Source organism: Ictidomys tridecemlineatus, chromosome 4, assembly GCF_052094955.1.
Source record: "Ictidomys tridecemlineatus isolate mIctTri1 chromosome 4, mIctTri1.hap1, whole genome shotgun sequence".
Taxonomy (NCBI): Eukaryota; Metazoa; Chordata; class Mammalia; order Rodentia; family Sciuridae; genus Ictidomys; species Ictidomys tridecemlineatus.
Window position 1 is genome coordinate 4101202 of NC_135480.1, and position 18407 is coordinate 4119608.

An 18407-nucleotide genomic window follows, 5' to 3' on the forward strand; every position below is an offset into this window, starting at 1 on the left:
GGCCGGAAGGGAGCCTGCCTGGGGAGGACCCAGCCCCGGCCACCACCCAGGGCACTGCCCGTTGGTGACTTCCCATGAGTGCCCGCGGGAGGTTTGATGAGAGCTGCGCGGTCAGGGGGCTGGGGAGAGAGGACGGCCCCAGGCCAGGCTTGGCTGCGCAGCGAGCCCCATCCCAAAACGAGATGTAAGGCCAGGACGCAGCTCAGTGGTGCCCGTGTGCCCAGAGGCGCAGGCCTGGCTCCGTCCCCAGCACCTCCAAGGAAAAGAGCTCCAGCCTGGGCCTCCCCAGAGCCCCAGGACAGCAGGGAGCCGTCTCTGAGGAGGCCCGGGCTGCAGAGGCAGCACAACACAGAGGCCGCGGCAGCCGGACCCCTGCGGGCAGGCCCGGGAGGCTAGCGGAGCCAGGTGCCCCGAGGCAAGGCAGCTGAGCCAGGCGCCATGGCGGTCGGGAACCCAGGCCAGAAGCACTAGAGCCAGCAGCCCACGCAGGCCACGGAACCTCGAGACCACTGAGGAAACCGGGAGGGCGTGCTTCACGTGGCCACTCTGATCAGCTGTTTGTGCGATCCGCCAGCAGGAGCCCGGCTGGGTGCCCAGGCTCAGCCCCGGGGAGGGCACGTGGCAGCAGTCAGGGGAGCAGCTGCCTCCAGGATGTGTCGTTACGTGGGAAGGCGAGCGAGAGGGAGTGTGACCAGCAGCTGCTTGGTCACAGGGAGGCGGGGGGGGGGGGGGCCATGTTCACACACCACGGCACACACGTGTCACATGCACACACGGCATACACGTGTCATGCACACACGGCACACACGTGCTCACATGCACACATAAATATTTGGTGCTTTCTTCTTTCTAATGTAAGAATAATCCTACAAAAACGACTTGCTCTCTGCTCCCTGGGGTGAGCGAGGTGTACGAGAAGAGAAGCCCCCTCCTGGCAGCCGGGAGCCCAGAGTGAGGACAAACTGGTTTTTAGATTTGATTTCGAAATTGGGTGAATATTTCGTGTAATTCCAAAATGCAGTTGATCAAAACCATTTTTAAATCTCTAAAATCCAAAACAAAATAAAATAGACGAATACAACTGCAGACGGAATCAATGGCCCTTGATGGAGAGATCATGCCTGGGGACCACGTGTGTGTCGCTGCAGACCACAGGGACGCCGGCTGTTCAGCTCATCGTGTCCCAGGGGATGCTGAAGCCGAGCTGGGAGCTCAAGACAGGGTGGTGGGTGAGTGACAGATGACAGGCCGGGCCAGACACGCAGCCATCAGGAACCGAGGTTCTCAGCCAAGAGAAAGAGCCCCCGTGTGCAGCCCCGGCCACGCTGAGCGGCTGACACGCAGTGCAGCTGGCGAAGGGCCTGGAGGGTGTGTCGCACACAGAGCGAGGGCCACAGGAAGGTCCCGGGAAGCGAGGCGCCGAGGCTGCCCCGACTGGAGCGTGTGAAAGAACAGGGACAGGCCAGGTCCCCATCCCTAACCCCAAGCCCAGAATGACCCCCGGTGTGAAACCTCAGGCCTTGCTGTGGGAAGCAGACGGGTGGGGAAGCAGCACCCGCGGGGGGGGGGGGGGGGGGGGGGGGGGCAGGAGACCGGCCCAGAACGGAGCCACACCCCGAGCCTGACCCCAGTTCCTCACCACACTCCCAGGTCACTACCCTTGGGGCTTCCTTCCTCTTTAAAAACTCTTCCTGATCCTCGTGGTGAGGGCCCGTGTGGGGTCCCCAACATGAAGCGCCTCACAGAAACGGGAAGGAGGGCCCTGTTCCCAGGCGTCAGCGGGGCAGCCAGACCCGCAGGGCAGTTGCCTACAACCCCAGAGGCCGGCCCTGGCTGCCTGCTCTGGAGCCGCCGAGATCTGATACAAGTGCCGTGTAGGCCCCAGGCCCGCTGCCGCCGCTGCCACTGCTGCTGCTCCCAGGGCCACCGCGACAGGGGCCAGGCTGCACACGGGTGGCCCAGGATGGGCTGCGCACAGCGACTCCCTCCACAGAGCGCGGGAGAGCGGTGAGCGTGGAGGGGCCCGGTGACCAAGGCCCCCGGCGGGCACCCCAGGGTGATGAGAAGGGGCTTCACCGAGGTCCCCCACCAAGCCCGCGCCCCGCCTACCCAAGAGGAAACGCAGTCCCCGCTGGAGGTAGTCTCCGAAAGACCTGGCCATCAGGGTCACCAGAACCAAAGACCAAGTGTCCGCCCAGCCAGGAGGACCCTGAAGAGGTCTGACACCAAGTGCTGGGCAGAGCCCTGAACCTGGGGTCGGTGGACACGAGCCTCTCCAGGTGCATGTGGGCCCAGGGCGTGACACGGCGCTGGGGTCACTAACGACCACCGCACCACATGGCGCACAGGAGGTCAGCAGTGGGCGGAGTGGACTGCATCCCCCCAGGGCCCGCAGCCGGCCTGCTCACACACAGGACACTGGTCCAGCCCTCGGACTTAGCAGATGAGCTCTCGGCCCCCAGGCTCAGACCCGGTGCGTCTTAGAGAACTGGTTGCCCTGGAGGGACCCGCTCCCTGACCTGGAAGCCCTCTGCCTTCCCCCACAGTGTCCCCACGGGGCGGCTGGGCAGTTCTAGAGTCAGTCTCTCTTCAAACTCGGCTCCGACCGGGCTGGGGCTGAGTGGCAGCGCTTGACTTGCTCGTGCGAGGCCCTGGGTCGATCCTCAGCACCACACAAACAAACAAGAGACGGTGTCCATGACAACCAACAAGTACTGGCCGGGGAGGAGAGAGCCGGGCTCCCGCACGGGGCAGCCCCGGAGAGGAGGGGTCCCAGGCCCAGCGGCCCGCACTGGCCAGGCGTCTGGCTGGCGGCACCGGGGCCACTCACAAGTCAGACCACCACAGAGAGACCCAGCCAGACCTCGGGGCTCCGCAGGCGGCTGCACCCGCACGCGGGAGCCGTCACACCTGCGTGGGGCCACGCCCCACCGTGGCTGAGGGGAGCCCAGGGAGGCGGTGACTGCACGTCCTCCACGAAGGAGCAGCAGGAGGCAGAGGAAGGGGGCCCAGAGGAGGAGGAGGGCAGGCTGGCCAGAGGCAAATGGGGTCTCGTCAGCGGCCACTCAGATGACCAGCTGTGAACTCGGGACACTGGGACGGGCCTGGTGTGAAGGGTCAAGGGCTCTTCTCAGGATGACAGAGGTGCTGTTTGCGTTCTTGAGCGGGCCTTCTAGCGAAGATCATCTGCATCGCGGACACGGGTCATGCCTGCAGTCCCGGGCGGGAGGCTAAGGCAAGAGGATCCAGGTTTAAGGCCAGCCTCCGCAATTTGGCAAGACCCTGTCTCAAAATAAAAAATAAAAAGGGCTGGGAACGTGGCTCAGTGGCGGAGCCCCTGGGTTCAGTGTCTGGACCCAAAAACAATCCCAAAAAGTGCTGAGCTGCTTCAGGTCCCACAGTGAGACCCCGGGCGATGTTCCACTGGGGCAGGGGGAGGCCCGGGGACCGGTGGCTTTGGACTTGTGATCCTCCTGCCTCGGCCTCCCAAAACGCAGGCGTCGCAGGTGGCCACCACTGTGGCCGTGTTCATTCTGTCCACTTCCTTTGCGGGTTGTGTGCCCGCGCCGTGTCCGGATGTCTGGGTCCTCGGAGTCGCGCAGACCTGCTGCTGCGTGGTGGTCAGGTGTGCAGTCCCACGGTTCACCGGGACTCCACTCAGTCGTTGATTCTAGGAGAGGCTTCGGGTCTGGGTCTAGGTCCACAGTCGGCAGGGGCCCAGCTCTTCCTGCTGCGTGTGTCGAAGGCTGTCCTTACCCACAGAGCGGCGCTGCTGTGTCCAAGGGCAGGTGGCCATTTCCGCGTGGCCTCCTTAGGGTCCTCTGTTCCGTCTCGTTGGTCCAGCGGTTCTCTGCGGTACCTGGCCTTGATTACTGTCGCCTGACAGCAGGTCTTGGAGTCTCGTGGCCTCAGCTGGGGACTTTCTCCTCCTCCGTATCAAGTTTCTTACTTGGGATCTTTGAGCCCAATCAGTCTCTCGGTTTCACTCTCCTGAGAAATACAGCCGCCGCGGAAGTGAGGCTCCTAGAGACGGGGAAGGCGGGCACCCCGTGAATTAACAGGAAAGGGCTGGTGCACAGGAGCACGGCGAGGACAAGGGGAGGGCCGGGTGCCACCAAGCCCGTGGGCTGAGGTCAAGGAAGGCCCTGCGACCTGTGCGTGAGCATGCGGGCTCTCCTGCAGGACGCCAGAGGACCGCCAGAGCCCGGGAGTCAAGGACGTCACAGCGGGTGTGAGACCTCTGAGAGGCGACTGAAGGAGAAATCCTTGAGATCTCTCAGAGAGGAGGAAAGGGTGGGAAATGGAGGGGACGGCCCCGGAAGGCCTGGGGTGACCGCGAGGAGCCTCAGGGAGAGCAGGAGGCGGGCGCTGGAGGAGCAACTGGGGACCCTCTTGGAGCTGAGGGACAGGTTCTCTGGTGACAGCCACACCAGGCTTGGGGGAGCTCCAGGGACCCTGCAGCGTGGGCTGTGACGAGTCAGCAGACCCCACGCTGCAGCCGGGAGTCCCAGGCACAGGACCCAGGTGAGCGCCCTCAGCCCCGCGGGCGGTCGTGGCGGTGAGCGCAGCCTCCGGTGTCCCGAAGAGCGCGTGCGCCTGCTAGGTGTGCCCGGCCCCGGGTCCTGCCCTCCTCTTCCCTTCTTTGCGGTTGGCTCCCTTTGGCTCAGGCTCTGCTAGGTGTGGACATCGTGTGACGGTCACGTCCCCCTTCTGGATTTCCCCCTGCCATCATGAGACGTCACTCTTCCGGTGCTCCTCCTTCCAAAGGCTCGGTTTGGGCAACTCCAGCTAGGCGGCTGCTCCCGCCATAGCGCGGTCTCCTAGAATGGGCAGCCCAGCGGGGGGTCGCTGGTGATCTGTGGTGTGGCCATCGGGCACTCTAGCCCCCAGGTATATGTCAATGTCACCCAAAAGGAACACCCTGGGCCCCAGGAGCTGTCCCCGCCCCTCACCGCACTCTGTGGCCCTGGTGAACTCTGGGCAGGCTTTCACAGGGACACGTGCCACCGGCACTCTTGGGGACACGCCAAGGGCTCTCTGGGTTGTAGAGTGACCTTGTATTTAAATTGAGACGAACACGCCAAAGTGCTGCTCTAGTGGGCGGGAGGGACAGGGTCGGAGCTGACACCCGCCCACCAGGGCCCGTCTCCCTTGGTACCCCCTTTCAGCCCCTTGGTCTTTCCGATCCACCCGTCTGGCGCTGATCCCTGGAGTCTTACCCTCTGACACCTGATCTGACCCATGCCGTCCGCCACACTTACCCGTCAGTTTCCAGACTCTCTGCTTCCGCCTGCTTTTCCTGCCACCTTGGTTGCTGTCCCAGGCTGCTGTGACCTACCCATGGGCTCTTGCGTGTCCTCCACACCTCCTGGTGCTGGCCTGGGGTCACAGCCTTCGCTTCTCCGTCTGAGTGGACTTCACAAAGGACCCGCACCTGGACACGTGGTGTGCCCGCTGTGCCTCTGCCCGCCCGCGGCTCCCCCAAGACGGTGCTGCTGATCTGCGTCCGTCACGCCTCTCTTGAACGAAGAGGGAAAACAGGCTCCTGTGTCCTCGGGTTCACCAGCTCCGACGGCCCCCCACGACCTGGCCCCACACACCCCGCTCTGCCTGCTCTCTGGTCAAATCTGTTGGCAACAAATAGCTTTGTTTTTTTATCTCCCTATAAAGGTCTCAGCTTTGCCTTCCTTCTTTTAAAATATTTCCACCAGGCGCAGAAAGTTCTTTCCTTCCCACATGTTAGGGGTGGCCCGCCCACCGTCCTGTGGCCTGCAGAGTTTCAGATGTGAAGTCTGCAAGCGCTCGGGGCGCCGTCCTGCAAGCTGGGCCCTCTTCTCTGGCTGCTTGAGGGTCTCCCCCTTGCCTGGGTTCCTAGCAGAACGTGGCCCTCTGGGGTTCTTTCCTGGTTGGGATTCACTGTTTTGAATCTATAAGTTAATGTTCCTCACCTGCCTGGGAAGTTTTTGCCCCAAATATTTTTTTTCTGATTCATTTTCTCCTCTACAACTCTAACCTCCCCCCTTCTGGGGCTCTACCCCTATGTTACCCTTTGATATCGCCCCCTAAGTCATAAGAATCTGTTCACACTTTTAAAAACCTGTCCTCTCGTCTTCAGAGTGGACAAGTTCTGTTGGTGGCTCCTAACTCTGTCATATCTCTTCTGCTTTTAAGCCCATCCAGAGCATTTTTTAAATTTCAGATACTTCTTACTTTTAATGCTTTCAGCTAGTTCTCTACATTTTATTTCTCAAAATTCCCTCTCTTTTATTCTTTGTAAGTATATTCTCCTTTATGTAATTTAGTATTATGATAGTAGCGGGTTCTACAGTCCTCATCTGATAATGTGATTTCGGGGGCATCGCTGAGTTTATGAAGTTTGGGTTGTATCTGAATATTGTGAATGCTGTGCCGTGGCCACTCTGGGTTCTGCTGTATTCCCCAGGTGAATGTCCATGTTTTTGCTGTGACTGATCATTGGCTTGGTGAGCCCCTGTGTGGCCTGCAGGGGCAGCTCAGCTTCCACACAGGTTCGTGGCCTCACTGCAGTGGCTGATGTCTGGGTCAGCCTGTGCCCGCACAGTTGACACTCCCTGGAGACCTGGGGGTGCACACAGAACATGGGGCCGCATTTCTGCCCTCTCTGCTGGGAGTCTCCCCTGGCTTTCCCGGCTGTGGCCGCCCCGGGTTCTGCCCTGATTTTCCACACTATCACTGCACTGCTCTGTCGGAGCTGCCGTCTCTCCTACCACACTGGCCCTGAACTTACAGGTTTCAACTCCACATAAAATCCACCTAACTCTTTTTGGCCTCCAAAGCCTTTAGATGATGGCTTTCCTTGAGGGTTTAGGTTGGGGATTGTGTTTTGTCTAGACTTTATAAGTGTCACCTACATAATTCATCTTAGGAGCTGACTTTACCTATCCTCCAACCTCATAATTTATACCCAGCCAAACTATCAATTAAATCTATGAATAAAGCCACTTTCAAACAGGCAGTGTGTCCAGAAGTAAGACTTCCAGATTCCTTCCTAAGGAAGTTACTGAAGGGCATCCACACAAAAGAGGAGGTTGCAAAGCCAATTAACAAGTGCAATGTGGAGTCTGGGGTTCAAGACATCCCTCACAAGAAAGCATGGAAGAAATCCCCAGGATGTCAGGAGGAGGACACGAGGCAGAAACGGTGGGTTCTGGCCATGAAGAGCAAAGCACAGTCCTCCAGAGAGGCTTCTTCCAGCAGACGGACTTGAAATACCAAATGGATCTGAACATGTTGAAGAGATTTACATAATTAAGGAAGTGTTTGGATTTGAATTACTGTTAAGTACATAGAAAATTAAATCAATAAAAAAAATCATTTTGCTCCAGGGGAAAAATGTACAGGAAAAAAACAAAGTAATCACAGTTAACTCTACGCCTTAACTATGAATAGACACTGCCTAGACATGAAGCAGATCCTGAGCGTTGGTCTACTTAAAATTCGGGTGTATCTGGAGAGTGGTGTGTGGGGCACGGCGGGGGACAAGGGAGGGAGCCAGGCAGGCAGCTCTCGGCTGGGGGTGCCTCTGACCTCCCCTGGGGTGCCTGGCGCTGTTCTCAAGCCGGGTGGAGGCTCTGGCTCAGACACGGGGTGAGTGTGACAGGGGTCCCCACGGTGTGCTCTGATGTCTGTGCCAGGACAGTGACATCTAAGTTGCATCTCAGGTGCAGGGGTAGCCGTTGGCATCCAGTGGGCAGAATCCCGGGACGTTGCTAAACGCCCTACAGCGCACACCCACCACGAAGAACAGGCCCAAAGTACAGTAGAGCCACCGCTGAGCAGTCGCAAGCTAAGTCATCGCTTTCCAACGCCGTGAGCCTGGGACTTGTGAGGCTCTTCTCCAGGCGGGACTCCAGCAGCCTCGGGGCCTCCCGGAGCCTGGTGTGGGGGCAGCAACTCCCCCTGGTGGCAGCACGCCAGAATTGCAGGCCCAGGATTTTGAGGGGTGTCAAACCCGTGAGTTTAGGATGCCAAGCGGGCAGGTGAGGCACCAGCAGGCCTCCCTGCTCCGGGGCTCGGTCAGCACATGAGCACTCCGTGGCCTCTGCCTTAAGGATGGGCTGGCTTTGTCCTGTCCACAGGCTGGGAGGCGTGGGACTCAGCTGGTGCCCCTCTGCGCTTGCTGTGGTGGACAGGGACTCCCTGCACAGGTCCTGCGGCATTTCCCACCAGCGAGGCCCAGGTGGCGTGTACCGCGGGCACCGTGTGCCTTCGTCCTGCTCGTCTTTCCTTTTAATTCATCTTTTTAGTCGCAGATGAAGGCAATACCTTTATTAATCTCCCGTGTGCCGAGGCTCGACCCCATGCCTCCCACGTGCGAGGCCAGCGCCCCATGCCCAGCCCCCGCCACCCTGCTCTTCTTGTGGAGCGTGTGCCCTTCCAGCCGCAGTGGCCTCGCGTGCCTTGGGCAGGTGCCCCAGAGCCCACCCACACCAGGGCAAAGCGGCCCTGCACCCGGCTCTGGCCGAGGGTGCCTCTCCTTGGGGAAGATAAGCCAAACTCGTCTGCTTCCCAGAGCAGGGCGCTCTCCAGACCTGGCAGAGGGGAGAGGACGAACAGAGACCAAGGTCAGAGCTCTGCTGCGGGTGCTGCCACCCCGTGTCCCTGCAGCTTGAGAAGCCATCCCCTTGTCCAGGAAAGGGGCTCGCGTTCCCTGAGAAGGGAATCCAGCCTTGGGGACCACCGTGCCACGGCTCACCCCCAGCAAGACACCCCTACACAGGTGGAGGGAGACGGGCACGTGGACGCGGCCAGGCCTCACTGTGGGCACACGTCTCCGTAAGGGCCTCTCCAATCTGGGTGGAGTGGGGGTGACCAGTGCCCAAAGGCCCCAGAGCAGGACGGGTAGGGCAAGGAGCAGGCAGGCTTGAGCCCGGGCCTCGGGGCAGCAGGAAAGGTGACCCAGGTTCCACACGGGCAGCAGGCTAGGACGACCCGCTGCTCTCCTGGGATAGACAGGGAAGGTGTGGGAACCGCCCACTCTGGGCAGGCCCTGTGCCCTGCAGGGTCCCTGGCAGACAGGTGTGCTCCCGGCCCAAGTCGGGGCAGGGCACAGGCTGTGGGCAGCCATTTCTCCATCGGGGCCTTCCTGCCCTGGGGACAGCTTGGTGGCCCCCCATGTGCTCTGTGCCTTGTGGCAGCGCCTAAGCCACACCTGGAGGAGGTGGAGCAGATGGACACTGAGGTGTCCCCACTAGGCCTTGCTGGATGGACAGGCCAGCAGCTCTCGGCTGGCTCAGGAGACGGGAGTCCTGGCCCCGTGCACTGTGTAAGGCAAGTGTCTGTCACCGGGGCTGCCTGCAGGTGCCCGAGGGGCCACTGCACCGCCTTTTGCCAGCACAGTTGGGGCTGAGGTGAGGGGCTCCCCGAGGGTCCCCAGAGCTCACCTCTGCGTCCATCTGGTGTGAGGGGTTCAGAGGAACTTGTGGGGTGGTGACATGTGGCCCCTGCCTCTGTGCCACATGCAGAGAGGCCAACGGCAGGCCCCTCACATGTGTTCCTGCTCCCACAGAGGGACAGGCTGTGGGCACAGGGCGAGGTTCCGTGGGATCCTGGCTCTGGATGGTCAGCACGGGCTCAGCTCCGTCAGCTGCACGTCTCAAATTGAAATCAACTTCACAAACGTCCCCTGGTCTGGTTGAGGCCAGTTACCTGAAGGGTTCCTTTGTCCCCTTCCAACATTCTGAAAGTGGCTGGGGCTGCCATGCTCTCCTAATACAGCTCCTCAGGAGCAGGAGGGCCACCAGTTCAAGGCCAGCCTCAGCATCTAGCAAGACCCTGTCTCAACGTAAAAAAAGAGAAAAGGCTGGGGCCGGGGCTGAGTGGCAGAGCACTCCTGGGCCCCCTGGGCTCCATGGCAGTACCTCCAGAGAATGAGACTCTGTGGAGCCTCCAAAAGCAGCCGGCACCAAGAGAAGGACAGCAGGACCCTGGCTCAGTGGTGGCTGGGTGACCGGAGCCCCTCCTGGTGTGGAGGGTGCCTACAGGGTCCTGAGGTGGCCACGCTCATGCCCCTGCTACATGACGGGAGGCTGGGGCTCTGCAGGGCTACCACTGTGTGACAGAGGCCATTGTCCTGCCCGAGGCCCTAGCGAGGAGCAGCATGCCTGGACCTGCTCTCCCTGAGCTGCTTCATGGACAGCAGCCTGGCAGACGCCCCTGGGTGTTGGCTGGGCGTGGCGAGTGGCCTCCATGTACTCCTGATGTGGTGCCCGTGCACACCTCCCAGGACACAGGCGTCCAGCGTGGGAGGCAGTGACCTTTGGGGCCCGAGGTCCCGTCACCGCCCATCTGCTCAGGTGCGAGTCCCTGAGCACAGGTGCGAGTCCCTGAGCTGCAGGAGAGGCCACTGTTAGCAGCTCGTCTCTTTGTCCTCCCCTGAGGGTGGCATCTGTCCCTGACCTTCAGAGGGAAGGGTCCCCAGCCCACTGACCTCCCAGACCCAGGAGTGAGTGTCTGCTTCCTCAACAGCCAAGGTCACTCCAGGGCCACGTCCCACCAGACACCTGGAGAGAAACTCCGGGGAACCAGAGTTCTAGAGAATAGCTTGGGGCCGTGAGGGTCGGCGGGTGGCATGGGGGCTGCAGGATGGCACAGCTGTTCAGTGGCGCCCAGTGTTCCTTCCTCCCTCTGGCTCCCGACTCCCCATGAGAACAGAAGCTCTGTGTGCAGGGACATGGCCAGCTGGGTTAGCCTTGGCCTCCCGGCTCTCAGTGGTCACTCATGACCAAAGTACTAGGTGGATGAGTGAAAGAGCAAGACTTCCAGGCGGGAGTCCCTGTGGACGGGCTGAGTGGAGGGAACCCCAGGAGCAGGAGGTGCCGAGGTGGCTGCTGCGCCTGCCCTCAGCCAGCTCTCCATCGCCCACTCCAGCTTCTCTCCTCCTGCATTAGCTGGGTTCCTTGTTCGACTCTTAGCAAGTCCAGTGGTGGCTGGCGGTCACCAAGGGACAGGTGTCAGTACTTCTGCACGTAAATGGTCTTAAACTTGATCCTGCAAGTCTGACCCTCCTGCTTCTAGCTGGAGATAGCGTGAGGTGGGCACAGGGCAGAGCATAGGGATGACAGGTGTGGAGCCTGTTGTCCAGGTGCAGGGTGGTGGCAGGGGCAAGCAGGTGTGTACCCCACAGCACTGGACAACTGCTGCTGGACCATGTGCATGGCAGGCACCAGACACTTGCCCCGTCCACCCTTGTTGGTCTTGTGTCATCCAGGAGAGCACACGGGGGCACTGCCCCTCCTCCCCGGGCCAGGGCAGCCCCTCCACTCCTGGCACCTTGTTGATCCCCATTTTGTGCCACCTGAGGCTTCCAGAAAGGGAAAGAGGAGGAGGGGCCATGTCAGGGTCAGCGTGAGAAGCGATTAAGTGCCACAGGTCCCTTTGCTGAGAGGGTGGGCAGCCCGCCCTGGACACGCCTGTTGGTTCTGCAGGGACCTGCAGGCCATGAGAACTGCCCTAAGCCACAGGAGCGAGCACCGGGCACCCCAGAACCAGCTGTCCCTGGAAGCTGCAGAGGGCCCTGGGCCACAGCCAGGTGACCCCCCCACGGGCATTTGTCCCAGTTTCCCCCAAAGCACTCTGGCTTCCAGAAGACAGGGCCCCCGCTGTCCCTGCCCAGCACCCGCGGCCTTTGCTCCCGCCACTCAGGCCAGCTCCCTGTCTTCCTCCAGGTCAACAACGAGAATGTCGTCAAGGTCGGCCACAGGCAGGTGGTGAACATGATCCGCCAGGGAGGGAATCACCTTGTCCTTAAGGTCGTCACGGTGACCAGGAGTCTGGACCCTGAGGACACTGCCAGGAAACAAGGTACATCCCCTGCAGGGCCCTGGAAGGGACGCCCGCCCAGGTGGATGGGCCTCCCCTTCAGCCCAGTGCCTCCAGACCTGGGGGCTGAAATCTGCCCCACCCCCAGCCATGGCATTGACCAGGGTCACCTCCTAGAGTGGACTGGAACCTGCAGAGGGAGATCAAGCGCAGGCCACTGGTGGGAAGGCCAAGCCATCCTCCTAGCCAGCTCTCCCAGGGACAGCTGCGTGGGACATGGGACACCAAGTCCTGTGACAGCAGGAAGGCTGGGCTGGGGAGAGAATGCCCAGAACTGGAGGAGGGGCCGGGACAGTGGGAGGCCACCCAGCAGGGGAGGGGAAGAGCTCCAGCTGTGCACCGGGAGGGCAGACCAGCTCCTCCCAAACCCCGTCAGCTGGAGCAAGGGACCCGTGTCCCCACTGGGACAGGGTGGGTGTGGGGCCTGTGCCCAGCCTGGCAGGTGGTGGCTGAGGGCCTACGGCTGCTGCAGCCATCCTGACTGTGCTATGAGTCTCTCGCAGACCCTGGGGGACAGGGCTGTGCCTCCCTTTCTGCAGAGGTTACACCTGTCCTCCCCTCCTGGCCCACAGTGCCTCCCGGCCCACCCGAAACACCTGTGAGGTCCTGACCACTGTGGCCCAGAGTCCCTAGGACCGCAGGGCCCTGCCACATGACTCATCCTGGGCCTCAGTGACACCTGCCTGGCCTGCCCACCTATCAGCCCTCCCCACAGAACTGCAGGCCCCGGGCCTGGCCCCTGGACAGTGCCATGTCTAGGAGCAAGGAATGGAGAGGTCGGGGGGAGGGGCAGCAGGGCCTGCGGTGCTCACACCTGTCTCCGTCTGCCCATCCAGCTCCCCCACCTCCAAAGCGAGCGCCGACCACAGCCCTCACCCTGCGCTCCAAGTCCATGACCGCAGAGCTGGAGGAGCTGGGTAAGAGCCGCCCCGCCCCGCCCAGCTCTGCTGCCCGCACGCCCGCCCCTGCACGGCCCTCTGCTGGCTTGCTTCCCCTGGGGTGACATGCCCTTCCTGCCCTGCATGCCCTGGCAGCTGTGCCCCCGGCAGCTCCTCGGGAGCCCTGCAGGGTGTGGTGACCTTTTCTGTTCTCGAACACGTTCTGTCTGGGATTCTGGGGCCTTTCACTGGTGGACAACGGTAAGTGGCCGCAGGGCCCCCAGAGCAGCACGTCCACAGCAGCACCCTGCTTCTAGGGCACCCCACGGAGCCCCTGCACAGGCAGGAAGGGCCCAGACCAAGGCTGTAGCCCACGGGGACCTGCACAGATGGCTCTGCTCACCAGGCTCAGGGCAGCACCTTGGAGAGTGTCCAGGAAGCAGACGCTCTGGCCACGTGTCCCCATCTGGTAGACTGGGAAGGTGGCAATTAGCCACACGAGCCACGATGACCTGTAAACAGGTGGCCACATGGGCTGCCCAGACACTGCACACTACCTCACAGAGTTACCAGGGAGCCCAGGGACAGCTCTGGAAAGAGGGCGGCTCAAAGCCGGAGAAAGGGAGGCAGCAGTGGCAGCAGGAAGGAGGCGGCCAGGGCGGGTCTCGTGGGCAGGCGACAGACCTGGGGCAAAAGCGAGCTCCCCTCCTTGACGTCCTGCCTGGACAGTGCCTGTGACCGATGCCAGCCTTCCACCGGACACCTCCAGGCCCCCTACCAAAAGCCTAAAACAGGCACAGGCGCCCCTTCCCCGACCTTCCCTGGCGGACACCACCCACAGGCTGGGGCGCTCGGCTGCTGTCCTCCTGGGTCCAGGTGTGGAGGCTGGGGCTGGAATCTGAGGCTCAGAGGAGGCTCAGGCTCTTGGAAGGGCACAACCCACCCAGAAACCACAGCCCTCCTCTCCTCTGGCCCCGCCTTGACCTCTTGGTCCCTTCAGAACAGCCCATGCATTCCTGCGGGCGCGGGCAGGCGCCACACGGGCATGCGTGTGACCCCTGATCTGCTCTGAAAGGAGCCACGGGGCCAGGCCCTCTTCCAAGGGGTCATGTGGGGCTCCCTCCTGGACAGCAGGCGATTGGTCTTTAAAGGGGGCTGCTGCTGGTGTTGGAGCAGGACCTGCGCTGGCCCCAGGTGCCCTCTGCAGGCAGGCCTGCTCCCCAGTCCAGCACGGGGCTGTGTGCAGGGTGGGGAGGAGGCGGAAGGTGCCTTCCCCGCAGCGGCAGGGGGTGGGTTCCCAGGGAGGAAAGAGCCAGCTCTGAGGGCTGGGGAGAGGACCGCCGGCTCTCCTGCTGGGCCCCAGACCACCCTGCGCTGGGCGGGGCTTCCTGAGCTGCGTGGCTCCGTGGCTCACAGCCTCCCTTTCTGTTTGCAAGCCTCAGTGCGGAAGAAGAAGGGTAAGGGAAGTGCTTGTCTGTCTGCAGTCCTCCCGCCATCACACCCCGAAGAGAACCCCTCTGTGACCTCTGTGCGTCTAGAGTGTGCCGTGAGCCCCTGTCTTTCCTCTGTGTCGGGGCCACCCAAGGCCCCAGCCTGGACCACGTCCTGCTTGGGTCTGCTCCGTCCCCCGGCCCCTCCTGTCTGTGGCCACCCCCAGCGTGCTCTGCATTTCCTCCCTGAGCTTCTCCACATCACATGACGTGGAGCTGGCCCTCGGGTGGTCACAGCCATGCCTGTCCTGGCTGGTGACTCACACTCCCTCTGAGAGCCTTGCCAGAGCCTGGCCACACTGACTGGTCAGCAGGTGCAGGCAGGAGCCCTGGCCCTAGCTCTGACCTGCCGTCCCCTTCACAGTGGGCAAAGACTGTCCCTGTCAACACTCAGTCTCCTTTGTGTGATGGGAAGGGGACTGACGGTGGGGTCTTTCAGAAAGGCTGTTGTGGGCCAGGAGGACAGGCAGACGGACAGCTGCAGTGGCGGTGAGCAGCTAGGACAAGGCCGGTGTGCACCCCAGGAGCAGAACCCAGCCCTCCTCCAGAGCATCCCCATCTAGGGAGGTACCCTGCTGGCCACCGCCCCCAGCACAGAGCAGGCAGGGAGCCAAACAGGCTGTAGGCCCTAGCATTCAGAACGCCTCTGCCCCGGGCTGGGAGGGGACCCCAGCAGGCTCCAGGCATGAGCCCCAGGCCCCACCAGAGGTAGCCTGCAGACCCTGAAGTGGGGCGGGGTGTTGGGATCCAGCAAGACCAGCTCCAGGGCAGGATGGGCACCGGGAGCAGGCTGCGCTGGCCTCTCCTGCAGCAGCCCCTACTTCACTGACCTTGCCTCCATCTAAGGCACAGCCCTGCTTCCCCTGATGGGAGGCACAGCACCCTGGGCTGCCGGGGCCTGGCCCACAGCAGAGCTGGCCAAGGGAGGACCACCATCCAGGAGAAGCCTTGGGACCCCCAGAGGCCAAGCCTCCGTGGGCACCTCAGGCGGACTGTGTGGAAGACCAGAGGACAAAGGCACAGCCGGGCAGAGGGCAGACTACACAGAGGACAGGCAGGGGTCCTGGGAGGGAAGTCAGCTGAAGTGCCCCACCCCAGACAGCACAGGAGGTGGGGTGTGGCCCAGTCAGGGGGCTGAGGGACACCCCTGCTCCCACAGCCACCCAGCACAGCTCAGCCCCAGCTCCCAGCATGCCCTGGGAGCCGGGCCTCACCTGCCGAGGGCACAGCGCCCTCCAGCCCCTCAGGGAGGCCTGCCCAGCCGGCAGGGGGCACGTCCCACACCAGGAAGGCTGTGGGCCTTGAGCAGGACCCTGGCCTTCAAACTGGGCTTGAGAGTGTGTCCCCCACATCAGAGTCTCTAAAATGGGACCTTCCTTGGAAAGGAGGTCTTTCTGTGCCGGTCAGGAGGGCCCAAATCCCCAGCCCTGTCCTGGTGAGAAGAGAGCGCACGCCAGGGAATCCCAGGGCTTGCAGCAGCCACCGGGAGCTGGGGGCCAGGGAGGACACCTCGCAACAGCAAGGGGACCATGGCCCTGCCCACACCTCTGCTGTGGACGTCCTGCCTCCAGAACCGAGCAGATAAACTCCTGTCCCCTTGAGCTGCCCGGCTCACAGTCCTGATTAGCAGCCCCAGGAGACTTGTGGGACAGGGAAGCACCCTCAAATCCCATGACCTCTCGCATGCCCTGCTGCGTGACCCCCAGTTCTTCTAGGCACCTGCCCGAGGCCCCAGACACTGGCAGCTCCAGGCAACAAGGCCACCGTGGCTGGCCCTAGTGAACACACAGCAGCCCAGGGCGGCCCTGGCGGAGGCAGAGGCTGGAAGGCAGAGCGGGCTGGGGTGGGACGGACTTGCAGGATGGACGGTGACTCCCATGTTCCCAACACCTCGGGCTGCACCACAGCCTGCCTGGGAAGGAGAGGGCCAGGTCACACCTCCCGCCCCTCCCCCAGCTCTTGGGAGAGGAAGCCAGAGGCGGCCCCACAGCAGCACATGGGGTGGCTTCCCTGGGTGTCTGGAGCAGGGTCCCGGAGGAAGCCTGTGCAGTGCTGCCCACTCTTGAGATGGGCACACACCCTGCCCTGTACGGGTAAGCAAAACCTATGCCCAGGGCCACACAGCGGGGAACAGTGGCCCTGGACAGATGGCCCCCCGGCCACCCAGGCCCCAGGAAACAGTGGTGTACCCATTGCTAGAGGGGCTAATGCACCTGTAGAACTCAGACACTTCCAGAACACCTGGTCCTGTCCTCCCCAAGAGCATCCTGAGGAACAAGGGGACATGGGTGCCCGCTCTGAATGGCCTGGGCCTGGAGCTCTGGCTGCAGTACCACCTGGCATGTGGCCACAGGACAAGATGGAGTTGCCCTGAGGGGGTCCCCAGCAGGTTCTTGTAGCCAAACAGCCCCCTGTGGCACCAGGCTCCCCTGTCTGCCAAGGCCATGAGGGTCCCTACTCCATGGGAATGGGGACATCCTCCTGCAAAGCCAGCCTTGTCTGGCTCACTAGGCACAAGGAGAGCAGCATGTGCCCACATCTGGGCACAGTCTTTCTGCACCCGCTCTGTCCACCTGAGACCCAGGTACTCACAGGCTGGGGGACAGGTGGGCGGGGGGCGCTGCATCTCTGAGAAACACCCAGAACGTCTGAAAAGCCTGCCCAGAGCCCGCTGCCCAGGGCCCAGTTTGCGACCCCTGCCCAAGGCGTCTGTCTTGTAAGGAGGGTGTCAGCTTGCCTGGAGGGTCAGAGCCCAGGGAGGACTGTTCCCAGTCACTAAGCACTCCACTCTAGCACTGCAGGGGGCCAGCCCACTCACCTCCCCGTCCAGGCTCTGAACAGATGGCCTGGGCTTTGTGAATCAAGCCTGACCCTCAGGGCCCCAGTGAGAGGAGGAAGCCATTATGTACCTTTGTGTCCTGGTAAACAAGTTCTGAAGGGTGGGGCTGAGTGGAAAAAGGTGAATCCTGTCCAGTATCAAAGAAATTAGCCCCAAACGAACTCTCACCATGACACTAGCTCTATCTCTAGCCCTAACCCTAACAAACCATCTTGCCCTCATGGTTCTGTGGGTCTCAGGTGGAGTGGGAAGGGCAAAGGTCAAGGTGGCCCCAGCTTCAAGAGACACTCCTCCTGTGGCAGGAGCACACCAGCTCTCTGGGTGTGACTGGTGAAGATGGTGCCCACCAATGCCCACCACCCTGCTCCCTAGCCCACCAGGCAAGGCAGGCGACCTGGCAGCAGCCCTAGCAATCCCCAAGAGTGTGTCCTGCTGCCATGGACCCCAAAGCTAGACGCCCCTGTCCAGATGGCTGGCAGGACTGGTGACCCTCGCCGGAGCTCAAGTGCACCTGGCCTCCCGGTCCCGACCTGTGTTACCCTAAGTGTCTCAGGCCCTCGGGTGGTTTTCCTGTAGAATGGGCTAATCTCTCCCCTGGCAGAACTGGGAGGAAGGCCTCTCTCCCCTCCGGGGCCTGGCACTGTGGGTGAGGACAAGGCCCCTCTGGCTAACCCTGGGTACCCACCATTTGCAGAAAGCTTGGGGGTTCTTGCGCTGGCCCCGTGGCCTCGGAACAAGACCTGCCGCCCACTCCTTCTGAGCACAGAACACTCCTGGGGCACTCTGAGGTTCAGGGCAACAGGCCGGCGCGCGGGTGGGAGCAGGCCCACCCCATCAGCACCCAGGAAGCAGACCTTGGCTTCTGGAAGGGGCCAGCCCTGGACAGGGCTTCTTGGGACTCCATGGCTCAACTCTCAGCCATAGGAGAGCTGCCCCTCCCGAGTCCTCCACCCCAGGGTGCCCAGACACGGTCCCCAGCACATCAGACCCTGGCCACCAGCCTTTTCTTGCAGAGTCCCCACCAGGGCCTTCAGCAAGGGCCACAGCCCTCTGCACCTTAGGTCCAGCCTCTCTGAGTGCTCAGAGCCCCACTGTAACTGCCAGCCACTGAGTTCATCAGCGCCCAAAGGCCAGGCCAGTGCTCCCTGGACCTCCCCCACGTCAGCCTGCCAAGTCGAGGCCCAAGCAAGGTAGCCAGCAGCCGGCAGGGCGCCCTGTGCACAGTCAGAGGCAGCGGGGCTAGGCGGGTGCACTGGAGCTACACCTGAAGCGCCCCACAGTCCCCTGGGCTGAAGTCCTTCTCCTGGAACTCGGCAGCAAAGACCCAGGGCTGCTGTGTCC

At 62.2% G+C, this 18407-nt stretch overlaps 1 protein-coding gene across 1 annotated transcript in view; it reads left to right on the forward strand.

The window, feature by feature from the left end:
* The window catches only part of Shank2 (SH3 and multiple ankyrin repeat domains 2), a 380130-nt gene that overhangs the window by 340262 nt on the left and 21461 nt on the right, over positions 1-18407 (forward strand). Inside the window, 3 exon segments of the mRNA XM_078045409.1 lie at positions 11706-11841; positions 12696-12776; positions 14174-14194. Coding sequence (XP_077901535.1) covers positions 11706-11841; positions 12696-12776; positions 14174-14194 — 238 coding nt within the window.